We start from the raw sequence: 19,998 nt of genomic DNA on the forward strand, positions 1-19,998 counted from the left end.
GGGAAGAAGAGGAAAGGGGGCGGTTTTAGGGACAGGAAGGAAGAGGAAGGGAAAGGAGAGGGGAGGGCTGTTACCTGGCCGTCCTGCTGCAGGTGATGGTGCAGGATCTGGGAGTGCGGCTGCTGATGGGGGGTCAGAATGTGCATAAAGGGGGCAGGCGGGTAGGCAGCAGCTGTGGCCGGATTGATGGGCCCCCCACTTCCTAGGGCTGAAGGCAAGTTGAAGGAGGCAGCAGGAGCGCCGGAATGAAAACCTTGTTTCTCAAAGGACTGCTATGCAGGGGACGGACAGACAGTAAAAGGGTCAGCAAACCAATCCCTGGAGTTTCTGAGCCCAAGCCCCCCACCGCCAAGAGCCGAACGCGTCTGCAGAGGAGCCCTGCACCTGGTGCCCGGTGCTCGGGTCTGTCTCCGCTCAGAGAAGGACTCGCTGTCTCTGACTCCTGTTTCTCACACACAACACAGGGTGCTCCTGACTTCCAGCTGTCAGGACCGCAGGAGAAGATGGCTGTGAGTGTGCCCTGTGACTCGACTGTCTCCCCACCCCGCAGCCGGGCCCAGGTGCGGCAAGGCTCTAGCTGGGATGTGCTCCAGCACACCTCCTCTAACACCCCGTGCTTCAAACAGTACTTCCTGCTCCTTGTTCGTACAGAGAACGGAGCGAACCAGTCTCCCTGTATTCCACATCGTTCCCTTGGAAAGTTGCAGGAAGACTGGCAGTAGGTAAACAAAGCCAGGACAGCAGCCCAGGGAGTCCCACAACACACCACCGTGACCTGCCACGCCTCATCGTCCTGTCACACTTCTCTGGCTTTTTCTCAGAGGGTTAGATTTCCACTTCTCTGAGAAACTGCCCTCCAGAGACCGTTCATCTAGGGTTGGTTTCCGGGGCCCTGTCAGGGTTGTGCCTGCTCACTGAGCTTCTGTCACTGCCACGCCACCTCCTCTCTGTCCGTATCTTTCCACTTCTCTCGAGAGCTAGGCACCTACCTGGGTTTTGGAGTACACAGAACCCGAGATATCTGGCACGCCCGTGTTACTGGAGGTGACTGATACACCTGGGGGAGGAGGAAACAGACAGGAGGATTAGCTCAGCCGGCCGCTGGCCCCTCTCCCGGCGAGGAGATGGCGCGCAGCCTTTCTAGCTACCGCACTGCCAGGGAAGTCTGGTCTGTTTTTCCAGCTCAGGTCAGTCCTGAGAGAGGAGAGCTCATGACCCAAATCTCTTGCCCTTTCCAGGTATGTACTGAGTTATGTGTGTCAGAAAGCAAGGCAGCTGCTTTTTGTGGGGCAAGGAGACATAGCCAAACCCCGCTAACATACTTTTCAAAACACTTCTGTGTCAAAGCCCAAAAGAAATGGATTAAACTTTGGACGTCCATTTCAAATCAACCCACCCAGACTCCACTCAGTCCTGCTCCTGGAAGACAGGTAGTCTGGGCTCTTTCTGTTCACGAAGAGACACTTTTGGGCTCAGGATCCGTGCTTTCACAGCATAAGGTAAGAGCTGAAGGAGCAGTCCAGTCCAACCCCAAAAGCAGGGCACATGCTCGGAGTCTCTGCTCCCCTGGCCCAGCTTCTCCAGTCTTGGCTCTTCTAGGCTGGGTACTTAACAACTTAACGAGCAGACACTGAGGGGCATTTCCAGCTAAGAAATTTAAGCCCAAGCATGGGGGTGGGAGTGGGGGAGGTCAGGAAGGTGGTGGCGTACGCCATCTCCCGTGGTCTACGTGGAACTCAAAATCCGACATCATTTTCAACTTGAGCTGCTCCGTGGACACAGGCTCTGACCCATGCTCCCGACAACCTGCGTGCTTCCTGCCGAAGAGCTCCCTACTACCACTGCCACTGCCAGGAAACCAGAGCAGTACAACTCCTCATTTTAATTTCTACTCCTGACACTGAAGTACACACACTCTACCCTTGGGAATGGGGCCACGGGTCAGGCGACAGGAAGAAGCCATCAGATAAAATCATCGAGCATCTTACGAGAGAAATTTTATGCCAAGATTTGAGGAAAAATAACTCAAATGTAAAGCACACTTTTAAAGATACATTCAATCTCGTCACATGAGGCGATTTACATGAAACTTCAGAAAACCTTTCAGCCGGTACCCTTGGACTCTTCTCTCCCGCTGGGAGGGGCACTCGATGTAAGAGTTTGTTCAGAACCACTGTGCTTATGTGACCAAACCACAAATTCCCCCCCGGAACCCCAATCCTCCCGATGCCAAGGACAAAGGCAGCCCTCAAAGGTTAAGCCCTCCTTGGAGAGCTACTGCAGGACCTTCCTAACACAAGTGGCACCGTAAGCTGGAAAGCCCTCCCAGAGCACAAGTCAAAAGGAACAGAACTACAGGAACAGAGCATGAGAAGATACTGCGACCTCCAGAGCAGCAACTCTGTACTTCAAAGGCACTGAAGTAAAAGAAAGGGGCCATACCGGGACTAACGGGGGTAGTCTGGCCCCCTCCTCTTCAAACCCCATGGTAACAGATGTAACGTCAACAGTGCGTTTACGGAAAAGGCTGAGCCACCGAGGTCTGTGTGGACGGGGCTGAGGGTGTGGCGGGACAGAAAGAGTGCTAACATTTTTGAGGGAAATCAGAGACAGTGACTGATCTTTACTGCAGAGGCTCAAACACCTTGCAGACGCCCAGGGTTACCCCATACTGGATGAGAGGAACCGCCACCTTGTTTCGCAAGCTGGGTGGGAGGGAGGAATTCAGATTGCCAGCACTCCCCCCGGCCCCCCGCTCTCCCCACACCTGGCCTCGATCTTTCCACAGGCTGACTAGCTGAAATCCAGCTTCCAGTCCTGAGACTCAGTCTGGGTACTGGCTGAAGGAACAAGAGAACCCTCTAGCAGCCTTCACAGTCTGAGTGCGAGCACTGGACGAACAGGCGTTGGCTTCTGCACTTACCCTTCACCAGTTACGAGAAAGCTCCTCAGACCCGAGTTCTCTTGCTTGCCTTCCAACGCCCCGTCTACCCACCCCCCACTCCCAAGCAGTGGCGACCACACGGACATGATGTGGACAGCATGGAGAAGCAAGAACCAACGTCTCCCAGCACGGCACCCCTGGGAGGTGGGGTCACACTCACAGGAAAAAGTACTCCAGAGGGCTGGGACCAAATACAAAGGAAGTGGAGTATCTGGGTGTCCAATTAAGCAAGGATGGTGTTCACACTATGCAAGTGAGCTCTGCGGCGGCTGGACTGAGTGGGGTAAGACTTCCCCAGTCAAGGAGAGGTCTACGCACACCTCTCGGGCACAGGCGCAGCCACACCCACAAGTGCGGAACGACGCTCATCCGCGATCCCTGAGAAGCCCTACGGAGGGTCGAAGCATAAGAACAATGTTGCCGGCTAGCGGAGTCCTCAACTAGCTGGTCACCAAAGACTTCTCACATCTCCACCAGCCACCTGGCCTGGGGCCTTGGAAGCCACTTCCCTAAAGCAGCTCTGAACGCCACCTCTCCTGCCTTCGCCGCGGCAGACACTGCAAGCGGTGTCTCCCCTTTCCCTCTGCCCACGTCAGAGCAAGGGGAAGAGCTGGGTGCAAAAGGAAGGAGCGGAGTACGCAGCGAGCGTCGGGGGCTTTCTACAAAACCGCTTTCTGTCCCAGTCAAAGGGCTGGAACCGGAGGGCCGCTTCCCCTCTCCCACCTTAGTACAGTCACTGCGGCGAGAAGCTAACGGTTCTTAGCTCTTTGGCTGTGCTGGTCTGATCAAACGGCCCCCTCCACCCTTCATCCACAGCACAACATTGGCTCCTGGTGTCCAGAAAGACATGCACGGAAAGAACGCCAGAGTTAGCTAAAGAAATACCACAGTTTATTGAAGACTACAAATGTTTTGTTACAAGTTGAAACTACATGCCTTCCAGAAATCAAAAGCGACAGGAGGTGTGCATTGAGGCTTCGGAGGGGCTGCGCCGCTTGAACTCGAAATGGGTCAGACAGGGCCAGACACATGGGGGAGAGGGAAACGGGGGAAGGCAAGTTCAAAGCCCAGAAGGTATCCACCAACTCATTTCCCCCAAGCCACGCAGGCCATGGCCTCAGCTCAGCAGGCTCTCCTCAGTGGTCTGGTTTCTGAAACAAGACTTCAGTGCAAATTTATACACACACACAAAACACAGCCCCCAGCCTTGGGCCAAATTAGCTCTCTGCCGTCCAGAAATGCTTGTAAGGGGGTGGATATTTTCTTCCTAAAAGGAATCAAATACATAAAAATAAATGAATTTAGAGGTTGATGAGGAATGGGATGATAAGAGCCCTCTGTGGGGTTGGGAACTTGGGGTGCTCAAAAGACTGTTATGGCAGGTATCTGAAATCTTAAGGGGAATAAAAATGTGGTACGCCGTTCTTTTATATTATCAATCACCTACCTCTTAAAATTCTTCAATTTGGTCCAGCTAAAACTTAAATCTAATGTTCTCAGAATGGGGCCACTCCAAGTGAGAAAGCTTACAATCCTCCCCTCCAAGGATCAGGGTGCACCTTGCTTGGTAACAGGGGTGGCCACAAGGAGTTAGGGTGTCTCAGGATTTCTCCAGGTTAAATCCAGACTCATTCCAAGTTGCTCCAACACAGTTCAAAGGTCTGCCTGGCTAGTGGTTGCCAGATCTATTGCCCCTGTGTTCCGCTCAGCTTCCCAATCACCGAGAACCTCGGACGACCGACCCACCTGGAGCCCACACAGGGGTGAAGCACACAGAGGCAGCTCCATCCCAATCACCATGATAGCACAGCTCAGAATTCGGAAAAACCCTCGATCCCAACTCCCTGCGACTGCAACAAGCTCCTCTCTGTGTCTGTGTACAAGTCACTGAAGAAAGTGCATGAAGCCGCTACGGAAGGGGCGCCGACGTCAGGGCCGGACTAGTTATCTGTGCGTCCAGTGCCCGTGCAGAGGATTCCCGCCTTTCCCTCCTGCCATCAGATGTGCGCACAGACTTTGCCAAGAGACCAGCCATACAGAGGAGGGATCTGAAGATCCTACTCTCCCTCTGTTGGGCACTCGTATCCCATGCTTTCTCTCCACTCCTGGGTTTCCCAGCTAAGGAACGGAAAGGGGCTGCGTGAAAAAAGGAGTGAAAAGCACACCCACCCAAGTCTGCCATTCAGCAAGCACCTCGCCTTCCGTGCTACCTACCAGCACCGGCCACTCTAGCGCTCGCTTCCACGGACGTCTCCGTGACACCTCGGGGCCCCCTGCCCTGCCTCCCCCGCCAAGTTTAGGCCAGCCAACATAGAGTAACAGCCGACACGTGCCCCGGGCTATTCCCACTAGGAGTGTCGGACACATGCTCTTCCGTCACGCCCCTCGGCTGCTGCTGCTTGGACAGACACCCCCATCAGACGCACAGGAAAACCCTCTGCAGAACCGCTAGCAGCATGCCTCAGCAACCCCGTCTCTCGAGCACCACGCCTTGCTTCCTGAAACTCATTCAGTCACGTCCTGCAGAAACCACGGACAGCCGGGGTCAAGGGGTGCTTACCAGTGTTGTATCCGTGAGACCCATACCCACTTGGCTGTTGGAAAGGGGCGGCCGATGCGTTCACACTGACATTCACACCATGCTGCTTGGAAGAGGTAGGAGCCACCTGAAGACAAAAGGGCTAGAAGTGAGGTGACATGGTGGCCGAGAACCATCCCCTCACTGTCCTACTCCAGGGACTGGGCATTCAGATGCCTACCACCCTGAGATGGGCTGGCCAGTCTGCTTAGTGAAATGGGCTCCCTACAGAGCTTTATAAAATCTACCAGTGAAGTCAAGAAATGGTAGTTCGGAGGAAGGGAAAGGGGCAAGCTGCCGCAAGGAATGAAGACCATCTAGGGGACAAAGCCCTGTGGGATCACATCTCCCATCCCCTTTAGATAATTCTAAGAATAGGTAACCTTTATCCCAATACCACCAATTCTAGCCCCCCTCCGCCAGGCCAGCAATAGGCCAGAAGAGGAAATGTTTCTCCTCGCACATTATTAAAAAGTCAACCAGCCTTGAAGGCAGCTAGGTTAGTGCCCGGGGGCTGGGATTCCCCACCACCACATGGAAAGATCAAGCCCAGGTACTCACAGGGAACACAGCAGGCCCATACTGGAAGGTGCTGGGGAGGCCCGGAACCCCTGTGTAGTACGGCAGGCTGGTGTAACTGTAGCCAGGAGGCAGCGCCGGGTTCAGGAATGTCTGCTGCGTGGTGTGGTGAGTCTGAGTCTGGTTCTGTTGGGGTTGGGCCAAGGTTGTGGCCGGGGCCGGGGAGGAGGCATCCCCACGGCCAAACTTCGTGAGGTCACCTACAACAGGAGAGACTAAATGGACCTACTGCTTTTTTCACCCGCAACTCCAGAAGACCCTGACCCAAGACTATTAAAAGTTCAATTGTTTGAATTAAATTCCTTTATGGCAACATTTAGCACTGCTAAGCGCACACTCAGCACGGGCCTAAGTCAAGCCAAACGTCGGCTGCCTGTACAATTCTGTGGGAGACAGACCCCGAGAACAAAGCTCCTGCAGATTTCTCTGCCCAGGCTACTCCTTTCCCTCCATCCCCCCCACTCCTGCCTTCCCCTGCTTCCCCTCCATGAGCAACACTCCATGCTGGACTCAGAACACAGTAACGGGTCAGGAAAAAAGCTAGGTCAAAGAGGACGACAGGTCAGGCGTAAAAAGCAGCACCGTGGCCGAGGCAAGGCACGGAGACTGCCACCGCGAGCAGGGACAGGAGCAGAGCGGAGAACGGCCAGTTCCAGCACCCCGCTTCCGGGAAAGACTGGAGAAGAGGGGAAACTAAGTCAAGATGTCACCTGGAACCACTGGGAGACAGCCAAGCGGGCTGAGAAGGAAATGCCCATCTCCTGCAGCATTCCACATCTACCCACCCTGACTCACCACATCCGCTCCATACCTTCTGCCAAAGGTCTTAATTAAAGCGAGAACTGGGTTCCTCCTTACAGTTGTTTCCCCCCTCCTATTAATCAGGTTTCTGCCACCAATCCCAACACACTCTCCCTTCATTGGGCCCCATCCCAGCCATACCAGAGTAAGGGTTGCTGGCCAGGCTACCATCCCTCCCAGTCAGCGGAGTGGTGGGCGTGGGAAATGGGATGCTGTAGTAATCCTGGAAGAGAGAAATCAAAGAGCAGACACTCAATGCCACTCAGTCCCCAGCAGGAGTAACAGCAGAGGGTGAGAAGCACAATGTTGGGAGTGCTGCAATTTCCCCAGCCACCGATTCCGCTGGTTAGAGCAGGCACCAACTCCAAGTTACTCTCGCATACACTGTCCCCCTCGCCTGGCTACAGGCACAGTCAGGCAAGGTCTACGGGTATGCCCACCAGGAAACACATCAAGGCCATCGGAACCAAGGATACACTCAGACTTTTACGTATATACCTAACAGTCTACTGCTTCTGGAAAAGAGTCTGCCCTCTGTAATTCAAAACACCTGACGCATACGGAAAAAGCACCCAGAGAGCTCCTACTGTGAGATATGGATCACATTAAAATTTGTTTACTTCAAAGAAATCCCAACTGATTAAAAAACAAAAAGTTACCTTTCGTTAAAACCACTTCCAAAGTCCCTGTGTTCTAACATAGCCTGAGAATCAGAGTTTGTGTGTGGACATGCAGGCTGGGGAAGAGCTAAGCCTGGGACTTATCAACTGAACCCCTCAACAGTAAGGTGAACATCTCGTTCTTTTCCTAAGCTCTACACACGGTACTCACCAAGGGAAATCTGGTCTGAAGCATCTGTAAGTCATCATAACCATAAACTTGTGGCTGCAAGATAAAAGTGTGTTACAGTATTAACAGGAACTGTTACCACAGGAGCAGCCCAAGGTGCTAAGAATCATGGTAAGTCATTCTTAGGAAGAATAGGACACAGATTACTTCTTTCAGTTTCCTTCAAGAGGAAAGAAGTAAACTACAAAAAGATTAAGTGATGTGTGAAAGGTTTTTAAGCTCTCCTTAAACTCTAAGCCACACTGATTCAAGCAGGCCGCCTGCCCGGGCAGTGACACAAGACAGGAGCTGCGTGGGAGCCGCCGGCTTCACTCTCTATCCCACCAGTCTTTGTCACCGCTTCGAAAACATGGGTTTAAGATTTATCTGTTTCAGAAAGGTTTCACATTTTACTCTTTATTTTCTCTAACGTATGGGGACTAAGGTGGTATGTTTATTGTTAAAAAGTGTAAGGGAGGGGCCCGGGTGGCTGAGTCATTTAAGCGTGTCTTTGGCTCTGGCTCCCTGCTCGGCAGGAAGCCTGCTTCTCCCTCTCCCACTCCCCCCGGCCTGTGTTCCCTCTCTTGCTTTCAAATAAATAAATAAAATCTTAAAAAAAAAAAAAAGTGTAGGGTTTCCTGCGTGGCACAGTTAGGCATCCGTTCAACTCAGTTTTGGGTCAGTTCGTGATCTCAGACCCACGTTGGGCTCCGTGCTCAGCACTCAATCTCCGTAAAATTCTCTCTCTCTGCCCTTCCCGCTCAGGCACTCTCCCTCTCACATAAATATATACATATTAAAAAAAAAAAGTATAAAACATTACTGGATGTTCCCTCTGTATGACATTCACCTAGACACTCTGAGGAGCAAAAACACGTGTCTTTTTAAACATTTCAAAATAAATACCCTTCATTTTAACAGGTACCGCATCCACAAATTTGACAGAAGAAACAGCAGGGGGAAAAGCTACACTGTCTGTTGCCTGCCCTCAGATCGTCCCAGATCAGGTCAGAGAACTCTAGCTGGCTGGGGCCGGCTAAGTAAGACCCTCCAAGACAGGGTATCAATCCAACCAGAGAAAAATATTCTCAGAGAAACTGAAAGGGACTGCAGATGGACTCTCTGGCCTTTAGATTCAGAGGCCCAGAATCTGTGCTTCACGCAGACAAAATACACAATAGGAGAAATGGCCTCAGGTTAGCCCTTCCTCTCTAGAAACGATTAGTTCTTCCCAAACTACAAATATTAAAAACCTGTCTGCTTACATATGACAACTCGTTCACTCGGGATTTTACTTAGAGGCTCCCCCTGAAACCACAGCTGCCGAGAGCAGCCACCCCGTCTTCGTCATCTGTAGAAGGTACTTCCCTCTCACTTACCGGGTAGGCGTGTAACAGCCCCGGAGCCATAATGTACGGATTAGGCAACAATGGCGGGACCCCTGGAGGGAGGTTGGGAGGAGCTTTTCCTAGAAAGAGAAATCACTTTTACCCTGTCACACATTCACTTCTTGTCCGTGTCCCAGAGCAGCGCCAACCACCCTCTACCTGAAGTCGTAGCAACCGAGCTCCGAGTTGAGGCTGTGACGGTGGAGTTGCTGCTGAGCCCAAGGCCCAAGCTGCTGCCGCTGCTCAGACTGGAGGAGACACTGGCCACGGGGGGAGGCGCGGAAACCGAGCTGGATGTGGTGGAGAAAGTGCTGGAGGAAGAATGGAGGCTCGCCTCACTGTCCACGCTTGTGTGCTTGAAAAAGGGGGAGCGGTGAAGACAGGATGAAACAGCGATTAGCCAAAAAGGTCAGGAAAGATACACACCCCTTCCTGCTGGGGAAAGCGCATCCGCTGCCCAGTCAACAAGGCTGAGGCCGGGGCGCCTGGGTGGCTCAGTAGGTTAAGCCTCTGTCTTCAGCTCAGGTCATGATCCCAGAGTTCTGGGATCGAGCCCCACATCGGGCTCTGCTCAGTGAGGAGCCTGCTTTTCCCTGTCTGCCTGCCTCTCTGCCTCCTTGTGATCTCTGTCAAATAAATAAATAAAATCTTAAAAAAAAAAAAAAAAAAAAAAAGAGGCTGTGGCTGAATCCTGGGTGCCCTCTGCCAAAGGAGTTACCCTCTAGCTACCCATTTCCCAAGACTCGTCAGGCAGGGGTGGTAAACAACAGACCCACCGCACATCACCCTCGTCAGAGGCAGCAGAGTAAGCGGGGACCAACACTCCGGAAACCGGTGCAGGTTGGCCAATGAACTGTTCAAGTCAAAGAACTACTCCCCGGCTTCTCTCCCACATTCTCCTTCACTAGTTCAGCAAGTTCTGACGAATCTGTATCTAAGGAAAGAGACTTCGAAGGAAGCCTCAGCGCTCGTCATCTTCCCCAGGTTCCTAGCAAACCAGACATCTTTGCCCAGAATGCAACTTCCTTACCCTGTATCAGCCTAATTCCACAAATGGTTGTTCTAAATCACAAGAGTAAAATTAACAATTTGATCAAAAGCTTGATGCCCAGACCCACACGGATGATTTTCAGCAGTCATGTTCGGCACATCCCAGACCAAGGAATGAGAACAGCCAGAATGGGAAAGGGATGTTCTTTTTTTTTTTTTTTTAAAAAAAAGATTATATTTATTTATTTGACAGACAGAGATCACAAGTAGGCAGAGAGGCAGGCAGAAAGAGGAGGAAGCAGGTTCCCTGCTGAGCAGAGAGCCCGAAGCGGGGCTCGATCCCAGGACCTGAGATCATGACCTGAGCTGAAGGCAGAGGCTTTAACCCACTGAGCCACCCAGGTGCCCTGGAAAGGGACATTCTTACAGCACTTGTCAGAGCATACAAAGTCCCACCCACCTCAGTGTTAAGAAACAAAAAAAAGTCACATAAAGACTCAGGAGTCAGGGAACCTGGCTCAGTGGGTTAAGCTTCTGCCCTTGGCTCAGGTCATGGTATCAGGGTCCTGGGAATGAGCCCCGCATCGGGCGCTCTGTTCAGCGGGGAGCCTACATACCCCTCTCTCTGCCTGCCTCTCTGCCCTACTTGTAATCTCTTTCTCTGTCAAATAGACAAAATCTTAAAAAAAAAAAAATAATAAGACTCAGGGGGTTTGGGGAACTGGCCCACAGCTCTGTAGCATCTATGGATTCTCCTGCTTCTGGCATCCCCTGAAGAGATTTCCAAGAATCCTTCTTAAGAAATGTTAAGAAAACCACACTTCCTCTTCTGCAGTATTCTGCTTACCAGGAGAGTAGATGTAGACGTGCGCCCAGAAGATGTGGATGACGACAGGGTGTTCTGCTGCGTGGCTAAGGGGCTGCAGAGAGGAGGCCGCCGTCAGCCACACGGCGGTGGTTATGGGGCCCGGAGCACGCGGCAGGAACAGGGCTGAGGAGAGGCGGTGGAATACGGGGCCAAGGAGACCCGAGATCATGGGGAGTGCAGTGACCAGCCCAACGGAGGGAGCAGACACAGCGAGACTGGCTGCTGAGACGGGAGGACAGGCCTCCTCTGCTTCTACTTCCCGCAGCTTTCAGGTCGTCCACCTCGCTAATGTGGCCCCTGCCAGGCAGCAGGGAAAGCAGAGGCGGAGAGCTCTGTTCCTGCGCCGCACAACCCCAATGTCCAGCCGCAACCCAAATCACCTGCTGTGTTGCGTGGTGGTAGCATTTGGACTCTCCTCGCCATGGCTCAAGCCGCCCAAGGAGGATGAATGCTGACCGGCTGTTGTCAGTAAGGAAGCTGCAGACACCGTTTCGCTGAGAGGGGGGATGCCCGAAGTAGAAGGTGAGTCAGATTTCACTGCAGCGCCTGTAGCACCTGGAAATCAAGAATAAATAATTCACCTCGTCAGAGAAAAGGAGTGTCTATGAGAAGTAAAGAGATGACTCCTAGTCATGGGAGTCCCAGGCTGTCCCCAAGCCAAGAGTGTGAGTTATTTAATAATGGACTCTCTGTGTTTAGGTAACCCCTTTTCCCTCTCTCTCTCTCTTTTTAGATTCCAAGCATTTTAGGGCACTGATCTCATTTATGCAATTAAGGGAACCAAGGCTATTATCACTATTCGAAAACAGAGAAACTGGAAACTTAAGTTTGATATTAAATAGCAAGGCAGAACCAAATCAAGACTATGACCAAGGCCAGGACTCTTCCCACTATAATCCTAGAAAAGCAAACAATGCTGAGGGGGAGGAAAAACACTACAACATAGAGGAAAAGTCCTGAAAAACACTCACCTTCAACAGATTGTGTGGTCTGTAACTGCGGGGCCTGCACGGAGCTGAAGCCATTCTGGTACAAAAACAACAGAGGAGTAAGAAGCTCAAGTGGACAGGTCCAGTCAGCACTGACTCAGCTTAATTTCCATGAACAAATCTTTCAGGGAATTCTGCAAGCTGACCGAAGGATTAACGTAACGTGGACTATCCCAACAGAATGATAAGAAATGGAAAGAAAACAAGGTATGCCAAGTCCCGTGTGACCCACGGCAGCAGAAGGCAACCCCCAACCTGCTTGAGACACCCCAAACCCAGAAGAGACACAGCAAAGGCCTAAGTCTAGGGCCGCGGGGGAGGACAGGGAAGTCCAACAGTTTGGCCAAACCAGCAGTGCACTGGCTGCATCTGACCATCATTCCACAGCACCTCTGGCACGTGCTGTCCCGGCACGGGGCCAAGACACAGCAAGGTGTCTACTGCACACCCGAAGCCTATTATTTGACACTGATTCTACTACAAAGAATGAATCTTTACTGCAAAGAGAATCGTTTCTGGCTCTGAATATCTAAGCCTGCTGAAAAGAACTTTTCAATATCACCAACCACAGAAATGTGTTTTTTCCAGCTTCGCAATCCGTACTTCTGAGGTATCCCAGCACCATTTATCAAGAAGTAAAACTAACACTGAAAACACTCTCCCCAGTATTGTCCTAACCACAGCCCAGGGACTTGTAAAGCCACTACCTTTGCCTGAGTCAGGTCCTTTTGGGGCGATGAGGAGATGGAGCTGGGGTACCGTCGAGTCTGTGTGGACCTCTGTTCATACAGAGGGCCCTGAGCATTATTTTGGGAGGTATAGGTTGTCGACTGAATTGGACCGCTCTGATAACCGGACTCCTGACTCTGGTTAGATGAAATTGTGGATGAAGATTCACTGTAGGGAATGCAGAAGGAAAATCTCAGAGAAACAAAGCAGAACAGATCCACTGATACGAAGGAAATAGTGGAGATCTTCTACTAGGGTAATTTGATTACAGTTAAAATGAAAACTTCCAGGAACAGATAAAAAACAATCTTTTCCTGACAACAATAGGCATTTCCGTGGCGCCTGGGTGGCTCAGTGGGTTAAAGCCTCTGCCTTTGGCTCAGGTCATGATCCCAGGGTCCTGGGATCGAGCCCCGCATCAGGCTCTCTACTCAGCGGGGAGCCTGCTTCCTCCTCTCTCTGCCTGCCTCTCTGCCTGCTTATGATCTCTGTCAAATAAATAAATAAAATCTTAACAAACAAACAAAAAACACACCAATAGCATTTCCACATCCTATATAATCAGGGGTGTAAACTGAAACCCCTACCCTACGTTCTGCTGTTACAGGAAAAAGAGACAAAAGCAGAAAGGATGGACCACTCCCGATCCCTCCGAAACACCTTCACAGGAAACCTAAGCATAAAGAAAGTGATCTTTTGCTCATATTCATTTTAAGGAACTCTGACCTCCTGGCTTTCTCAGAAACCCTATTACATATAAGGTTACTGGTAAAACTCTCCTGAGAAGAACTTTTAAAATATTCACATGCATTAACAGCAATGATGACTCAACAGATTAGGCTAGGGCCTAACACCGCTGCTCTGAAATTCGAAGGACTAAGGAAAACAGCCGAGTCCCAGGAAGTCCTCCGATCTGCTGCTGCATCCGCCGGCTCTCCCACGTGGCTATCGGAGGAGGCAGGGAAGGTTCCATTTAACTTATGTGATATATCAATGCTCCGTCTTTTCTAGGAGGCCAGAGACACACAGCAAAGGACCACATGTGTCAGAGGCATTGTGAGCGGCAGCAAGGTCCTCCTGCTGAAAGTATCACACACACGGCTCTTAAGAACCGGGCGCTGACACTCTAAGTACCCAAGGGGCATCGCTCCACCTGCTCCGAGTTACAGATAACGCGAGTAACACTGTTCTGAAATACTTAGTGAAACACTATAATCAGACACTTTTCCTTCATTCAGCCAGAGGTTTGGCCTCTTAGGAATTAAAGGAATCAGCCGGAGACTCAGAAAAAGTAGGAAAAGCCCTATTAAAAAAGTCTTATGATTGATGTGTCCTCTACCTGGCCGTGCTGGTATAGAGGCTGCTGGGAGCCTGGCTTGAAGAGGCGCTCGTGGTGGGGGCGGACTCGTAATCAGAAAGGACGGGCTCTGACCCAAACTGCAAAGCCCCGAACTGCAGGTTCAGCCCTGAGATATCTGCCGAGCCAGGCATCTCCACAGCCAGAGCAGGGATCTACAGAGAGAAAGGAAGGCTTTCAGTACAACCGTCCGTGGGACGAACAACAACAAACCTCTGCTTCCAATCTGCACTCTCCCCTTACGACCTCAATTCCCCAATCCCATACCCGTCCTGCCCTAAGATGGCACCCATCGCACAGCTCAGCTACCTTTGAAGTCAAGGAGGCCTTTTTCTTCTGTTGTTTCAATTTCTGCTGAGCCGGCTGAGGGCTAGAAGACTGGTTGTCTGAAGAGCCGGGAGACATCTGTGGGGCCGAGGTGGGTTTACTCGGCAGAGGAGAAGAGGGGGGTGGGGGTGCGGCGGTGGAGGTAACCACTGCCGGTGGCTTCTCCTGAAGGAACACCTCCATCATGGTTGAAGACGGGGTGAAAGCCTGGCGTTTGGTAAAGGGGCTATGTACGGTTGAATCATTTGGGTTCTTCAAATCTGTATGAAGAAACCCAGTATGTGTGAGACCAGACATGCTGATAAACCTCCAAAACATGCTACTTTCCTACTCTAAAAAGCAGAAAACAAGACCCTCAAGATTCAGTACCTCATATAAACAGGCTCTCTTTTTAGGGCTTACCCTCATTTCTGAAAGTGACAACCACCGGATCACACCTGTTCTAAGTTTAGCCCAATCAAGCCAGCACGACAACCCTGCCTCTGTAAGACAGGATCTAGGAACTGTCCGTATTTAGAATGTTAAGGTCCTAAAACGGCCAAGTCCATGAACCTTCTCAAAGGCAATGTGTTATTTTCAAACACTAAAAACCCATCTAGGGAGAATCCAAAAGCCCCCAGATCAACTGAAGACTGCAACTATGTATGTGTTTAATTTTGATAACGACATCCTAAGCCTCAACTTTTTCCTATTTTCTAGCTTTCTGAACCCAGCCTGTCTGACCAGGGGAAGATCAGTAGGGGACACTGGCCGGCTGGCTGCCCCGTCTGACCAGGGGAAGATCAGTAGGGGACACTGGCCGGCTGGCTGCCCCGTCTGACCAGGGGAAGATCAGTAGGGGACACTAGCCGGCTGGCTGCCCCGTCTGACCTTCTTCATTTTCATTCTCCACCCGACTCCTGCCCGCGTCTGGCACTCATACTCCCAGACTTAAAGAATTCCAGTCACTCTCCGTTCTTCTCACCGTACTGCACCAGCGATGGGGACTGTGAGGCAGAGCCTATGTCCCAAGAGGAGGTGGTGGTGGTTCCAGACTGCGAATGCTGTGCCGCCAACTGGGCCAAGGCCTGAGCCGTCTTGAACTGCTCCAAGAACTGCGAGCCTGTGGTGCTGCCACCTTTGGCTTCGCCAACATCACCAAATCCTTTCCCTAACATGCTCACCTGTAGAGCAACAGAGAGATAAGAGAAATCCACAGCAAGCAAATGTGTTCACTACTCAGAAAGACATTTCTCCACAGCGAGAGCCAGTGGAGCTCAGACAAGCAAAGAGTGCCAGCAGACTGAGTACAGAGTCTCTGGAGTCAGACTGATTAGGTTCAGATCCTGGCTACGGAATCATGGAAAACTCATTTGTAATTTCTCTGACCTCATTTTCCTCACCTGAAAATAGAAGTAAGAATAGGACTGCATAAAGCTGTAGGAGGATTAAACAAGTAATACACATAAAAAAGCATTTAGAGGCGCCTGGGTGGCTCAGCTGTTAGGCATCTGCCTTGGCTCAGGTCATGATCCCAGGATTCTGGGATCGAGCCCCTTGTCAGGCTCCCTGCTCAACAGGAAGCCTGCCTCTCCCTCTCCCACTCCCCGTGTTTGTGTTCCCTGTTTCTCTGTCAAATACATAAATAAAAATCTTAAAAAAAAAAAAAAGGCATTTAATACGTGCTTTGCACATAATAAGCACTCAAAAAAATGAGAGCCATTAAAATTTACTCCATCACTTCCTCCTCAGGGGTAAAGATCTAATGACTAGCATTTAGGGGCGCCTGGGTGGCTCAGTTGTTGGGCCGTCTGCCTTCGGCTCAGGTCATAATCCCAAGGTCCTGGGATTCAGCCTCACGTAAGGCTTCCTACTCAGCAGGAAGCCTGCTTCTCTCTCTCCCACTCCCTCTGCTCATGTTCCCTCTTTCGGTGTCTCTCTCTATCAAATAAATAAATAAAAATCTCTAAAAAAGAATTTAACACCTAATGACTAAAAGGAATTTTTTCTCTTTTAGTTTTGAATCAAGCAGTATGTGATTATTAAATTAATATGAAGGTTAACATAAAATTTCACTTTAGGCATTAATGTCCTAGCCCCTTCCACTGAACAGCTGAAAAGTAACAAGAACGAACTGGAGCCTCACCGCCACGTTGCTCTAACCAGCACAGGAGCTGACGGAGAGGAGCTGAGAGCCTATCAAAATGTCTGCACTGGACAATCAACTAACAAGTCAGTATGATTTGTTTTGTCTGTATCTATCCAAGTTCTATAGGGTAACAATGAATAACCAAGCAAAATTTATTCTTAAGGCTTTGGGGAGATTTTCCCCACTCCCTACTCCTGGGTAATACGACCAGGCTCATCCAGAAGATGGAAGCACGTGGCCTTGACTCCTCTAAAACACCTTCAAGGAGGGGTGCCTGGGTGGTTCAGTCATTGGGTATCTGCCTTCGGGTCAGGTCATGATTTCAGGGTCCTGGGATCGAGGCCCATGTTGGGGTCCCTGCTTGGTGGGAAGTCTGCTTCTCCCTTTCCCAATTCCCCTGCTTCTGTTCCCTCTCTCGATGACTCTCTGCCAAATAAATAAATAAATAAATAAAATCTTTTAAAACACCTTCAAGGAGATCTATTAACTTATTAACTTATTTATTTATTTATTTTCAAGATTTTATTTATTTGACAGACAGAGATCACAGGTAGGCAGAGAGGCAGAGAGGGGGGGGGGAAGCAGAGATTCCCGATGTGGGGCTTGATCCCAGGACCCTGGGATCATGACCCGAGCCGAAGGCAGAGGCTTCAACCCGCTGAGCCACCCAGGCACCCCTCAAGGAGATTTAGAACCTGGTTCTCTTTAGGTTCTTACCAAACCATTCCATCCTCATCAACACTAAGCAGTGCTTTTTTTGTTTTTTTTTTTTAAAGATTTATCTGAGAGCGAGTGTGTACACCTGAGTGGTGCAGAGGGAGAGAACTCCAAGCAAACTCCCTACTGAGCAGAGAGCCCAATGCGGGGTTCCATCTCTCCACCCCAAGGTCACAACCTCAGCCAAAACCAAAAGGGACACTTAACTGAGCCACCTAGTTGCCCCTGAGCAGTGTTTTCTTACACAAAACCAATCTGTCCAACCCAAGGTAAAACATTTTTCCCATTTCAGTCTATTTCACAAGATTATACAAACAAAAACAAAACACCAGAAGTCGAGTTAAAAGTATGGGATTGTGGCAAAGAGATGATCGCATGTAGCGATGATGACCAGACAGTCTGTGAGTGCAGACCTTTACATTAAAGGCACAGCACCTGAGGTAATGACTACATATCACACGATAACGAGGACCTCCTATATTATTTAATCTATTAAATTTTAATGGAAATTAATCCTCTAATATTTACTCTTAATAGGAAAGAAAATGAATAGCATAATGACCAATACAGCTAATGGGAAGAACATAATATTGACTGGTATTTTTATTTAGTTTAACATCATGTGACATATTAAACAGACTATTAGGATAAATGAAATATGCTGAAAACTTATTTTTCATACCAGAGTTTGAATTAGGTTGTACATCTTTACAATCCAGGTATTAAAAAGGCAATTAAAAGATAGAATGCATCACGACATTTTCCCACCATCTAGCTCAAGGATTGGTATTATTTCCTTAACTTTATGACTGTTGTCTCTAATTTTTTTCTTTAGATTTTACTTACTTATTTCTTGAGAGAGGGAGAGAGCGGGAACAAGCGCGTACACACATGTGCGAGTAAGTTCCAGCAGGCCCCTCGCTGAGCAGGGAGCCTGATGTGGGACTCGATCCCAGCACCCTGGCATCACCACTTCAGCTGAAGGCAGATACTCAACGGACTGAGCCACCCAAGCGTTCTTCATTCTCCCTTTTTCTTCAATCCCAATGCTCTGCTCCCTGTCCATCTGCCTCACCTTTCCTCACCTGCCACCTTTCATGTATGTCAGAACATCAATCACCAAATTACTAACACGCACACAAAAATTTTTAGACAGTAGTTAAAAACTGACAGTTCTGGATTAGAGGCTAGCTCAGCAGTTTTCTATCGCAAGTAATTACTATAATCCTACTACCGGAAAAATAAAATTCTATGCACACACATGGGTCTCTTAGCTCTTAACAACTATAGTATTCTTCCACCAAAAAAGATACAAATAGGAAGGGAAAGGCAAACAGAAAAAAAGTATTTCTTAGGATTTGCTGACTATAAAAAAATTGGTCAATCCCCTCACCCCGCCCTGTGATCTCCTTTTTGCTGCAGATAAAGTTTCCTTTTTGTGACAACACCCCCCAACAAAAAACTGGTTCACCACCTTTCTTTAGATTAAATGATTCCTTTACTTTAACTAATGACCTCAAGTCTTTTAACTGATCAACAAGTCACATGCTGTGAGCACTCTAGGTATTGATGAACAATACCACCGCCACTCCAAACCTGCATGGCCCTTATTCATCTTACGTTGTCTTTCCACAGCTCAGTAAGGCAGGCAAAGCAATTACTCTCAGCCCTGCTTAGAGAGAAAGGGATTAACAGTAAGCAGAAAGAGTCATGAAAACTTCAAGTTTTTGGAAGCCTAGCTCAGAAATATCTGGCTTAAACAAATTTTATGGCAATTCTCTTCTATCAAAAAATAGGGAGGGACGCCTGGGTGGCTCAGTCAGTTGAGCGTGTGCCTTCGGCTCATGTCATGATCCTGAGGTCCTGGGATCCAGCCCCACCAAAGGCTCCCTGCTCAGCAGGAGTCAGCTTCTCCCTCTCCCTCTGCTGCTCCTCCTGCTTGTGCTCTGTCAAATGAGTAAATAAAATCTTAAAAAAAAAAAGAGAGAGAAAGAAAGAAAGAAAGAAAAGAAGGAAGGAAGGAAGGAATAGGGAAACACTACAACCTCCCATCAAAGTTTAATTAGAATTAAAGAAGGATTAAAACTAGATGTCGTGTTTTTCCTCTTAAGAGCAAGTAACATTCAGCACAGCAAGTATTGAGTAACTGAGCGCACTTGTTTCTAGAAAAGATTCAGTGCGTCCAAAACTATGTCCTCCTCTGGGGGCATCCCTATTACCCAATTCTACATCTCGACACCTAAGGTTGCTTAGAGGACAAAAGGGGATGCTTTACCCTGCCCCAAACCTGTCATCAGAAGGCAGTACTGCATGTGTGTGCTGGGGTTGGCAGCAAAGTGTGGCTGGAAGACACCATGTCTCCTACTTACCATACTGTGATGAGAAAATGTGTTTCCGGAAGCAGGCTGGGTTATGGCACTCTGCTTTGAATTACTGAACACCAGAGGCTGGGCAAGAGAAGGAGCCTGAGATGGATCCAGATTAGATGAATCATTCTCCACTGAAGATGGTGTCTTCCCCAACAAAACAGCAAGGTCAATTCTAGTGGGGAGACGCGACATCATGATGAATAATGACAGAACGTTCCAGCATTCCCCAACTCGCAACTCAGACTTCAGTTAGATCAAAATGAAGCCCTCATCAATAACACAAAGACCTGAGATAGTTCATCTACCAAAGTAATTGGTATGTAAGAGCCCCTGTAGGATCCAGCTGTATGCCAATGGTGTTGTCAACCATAATATGTTAAATATTCCAATTTAGTGAAATCAATTT

At 49.5% G+C, this 19,998-nt stretch overlaps 1 protein-coding gene and 1 non-coding gene across 2 annotated transcripts in view; both read right to left on the bottom strand.

Annotated features, from left to right (window-relative positions):
* Window positions 1-19,998, bottom strand: part of UBAP2L (ubiquitin associated protein 2 like) — a 41,956-nt gene that overhangs the window by 1,841 nt on the left and 20,117 nt on the right. Inside the window, 16 exon segments of the mRNA XM_045086858.1 lie at window positions 75-272; window positions 990-1,057; window positions 5,505-5,610; window positions 6,084-6,301; window positions 7,044-7,125; window positions 7,734-7,787; window positions 9,110-9,198; window positions 9,278-9,473; window positions 10,956-11,028; window positions 11,357-11,531; window positions 11,948-12,002; window positions 12,673-12,862; window positions 14,034-14,206; window positions 14,361-14,638; window positions 15,343-15,541; window positions 19,593-19,764. Of these exon segments, the coding sequence (XP_044942793.1) occupies window positions 75-272; window positions 990-1,057; window positions 5,505-5,610; window positions 6,084-6,301; window positions 7,044-7,125; window positions 7,734-7,787; window positions 9,110-9,198; window positions 9,278-9,473; window positions 10,956-11,028; window positions 11,357-11,531; window positions 11,948-12,002; window positions 12,673-12,862; window positions 14,034-14,206; window positions 14,361-14,638; window positions 15,343-15,541; window positions 19,593-19,764 (2,326 nt within the window).
* LOC123393757 lies at window positions 7,204-7,340 on the bottom strand. The gene has a single exon (XR_006608610.1). It is a non-coding gene; the product is annotated as a small nucleolar RNA SNORA58 (small nucleolar RNA).

This window comes from Mustela putorius, unplaced genomic scaffold (assembly GCF_011764305.1).
Source record: "Mustela putorius furo isolate JIRA1106 unplaced genomic scaffold, ASM1176430v1.1 tig00000997_pilon_pilon_pilon, whole genome shotgun sequence".
NCBI lineage: Eukaryota > Metazoa > Chordata > Mammalia > Carnivora > Mustelidae > Mustela > Mustela putorius.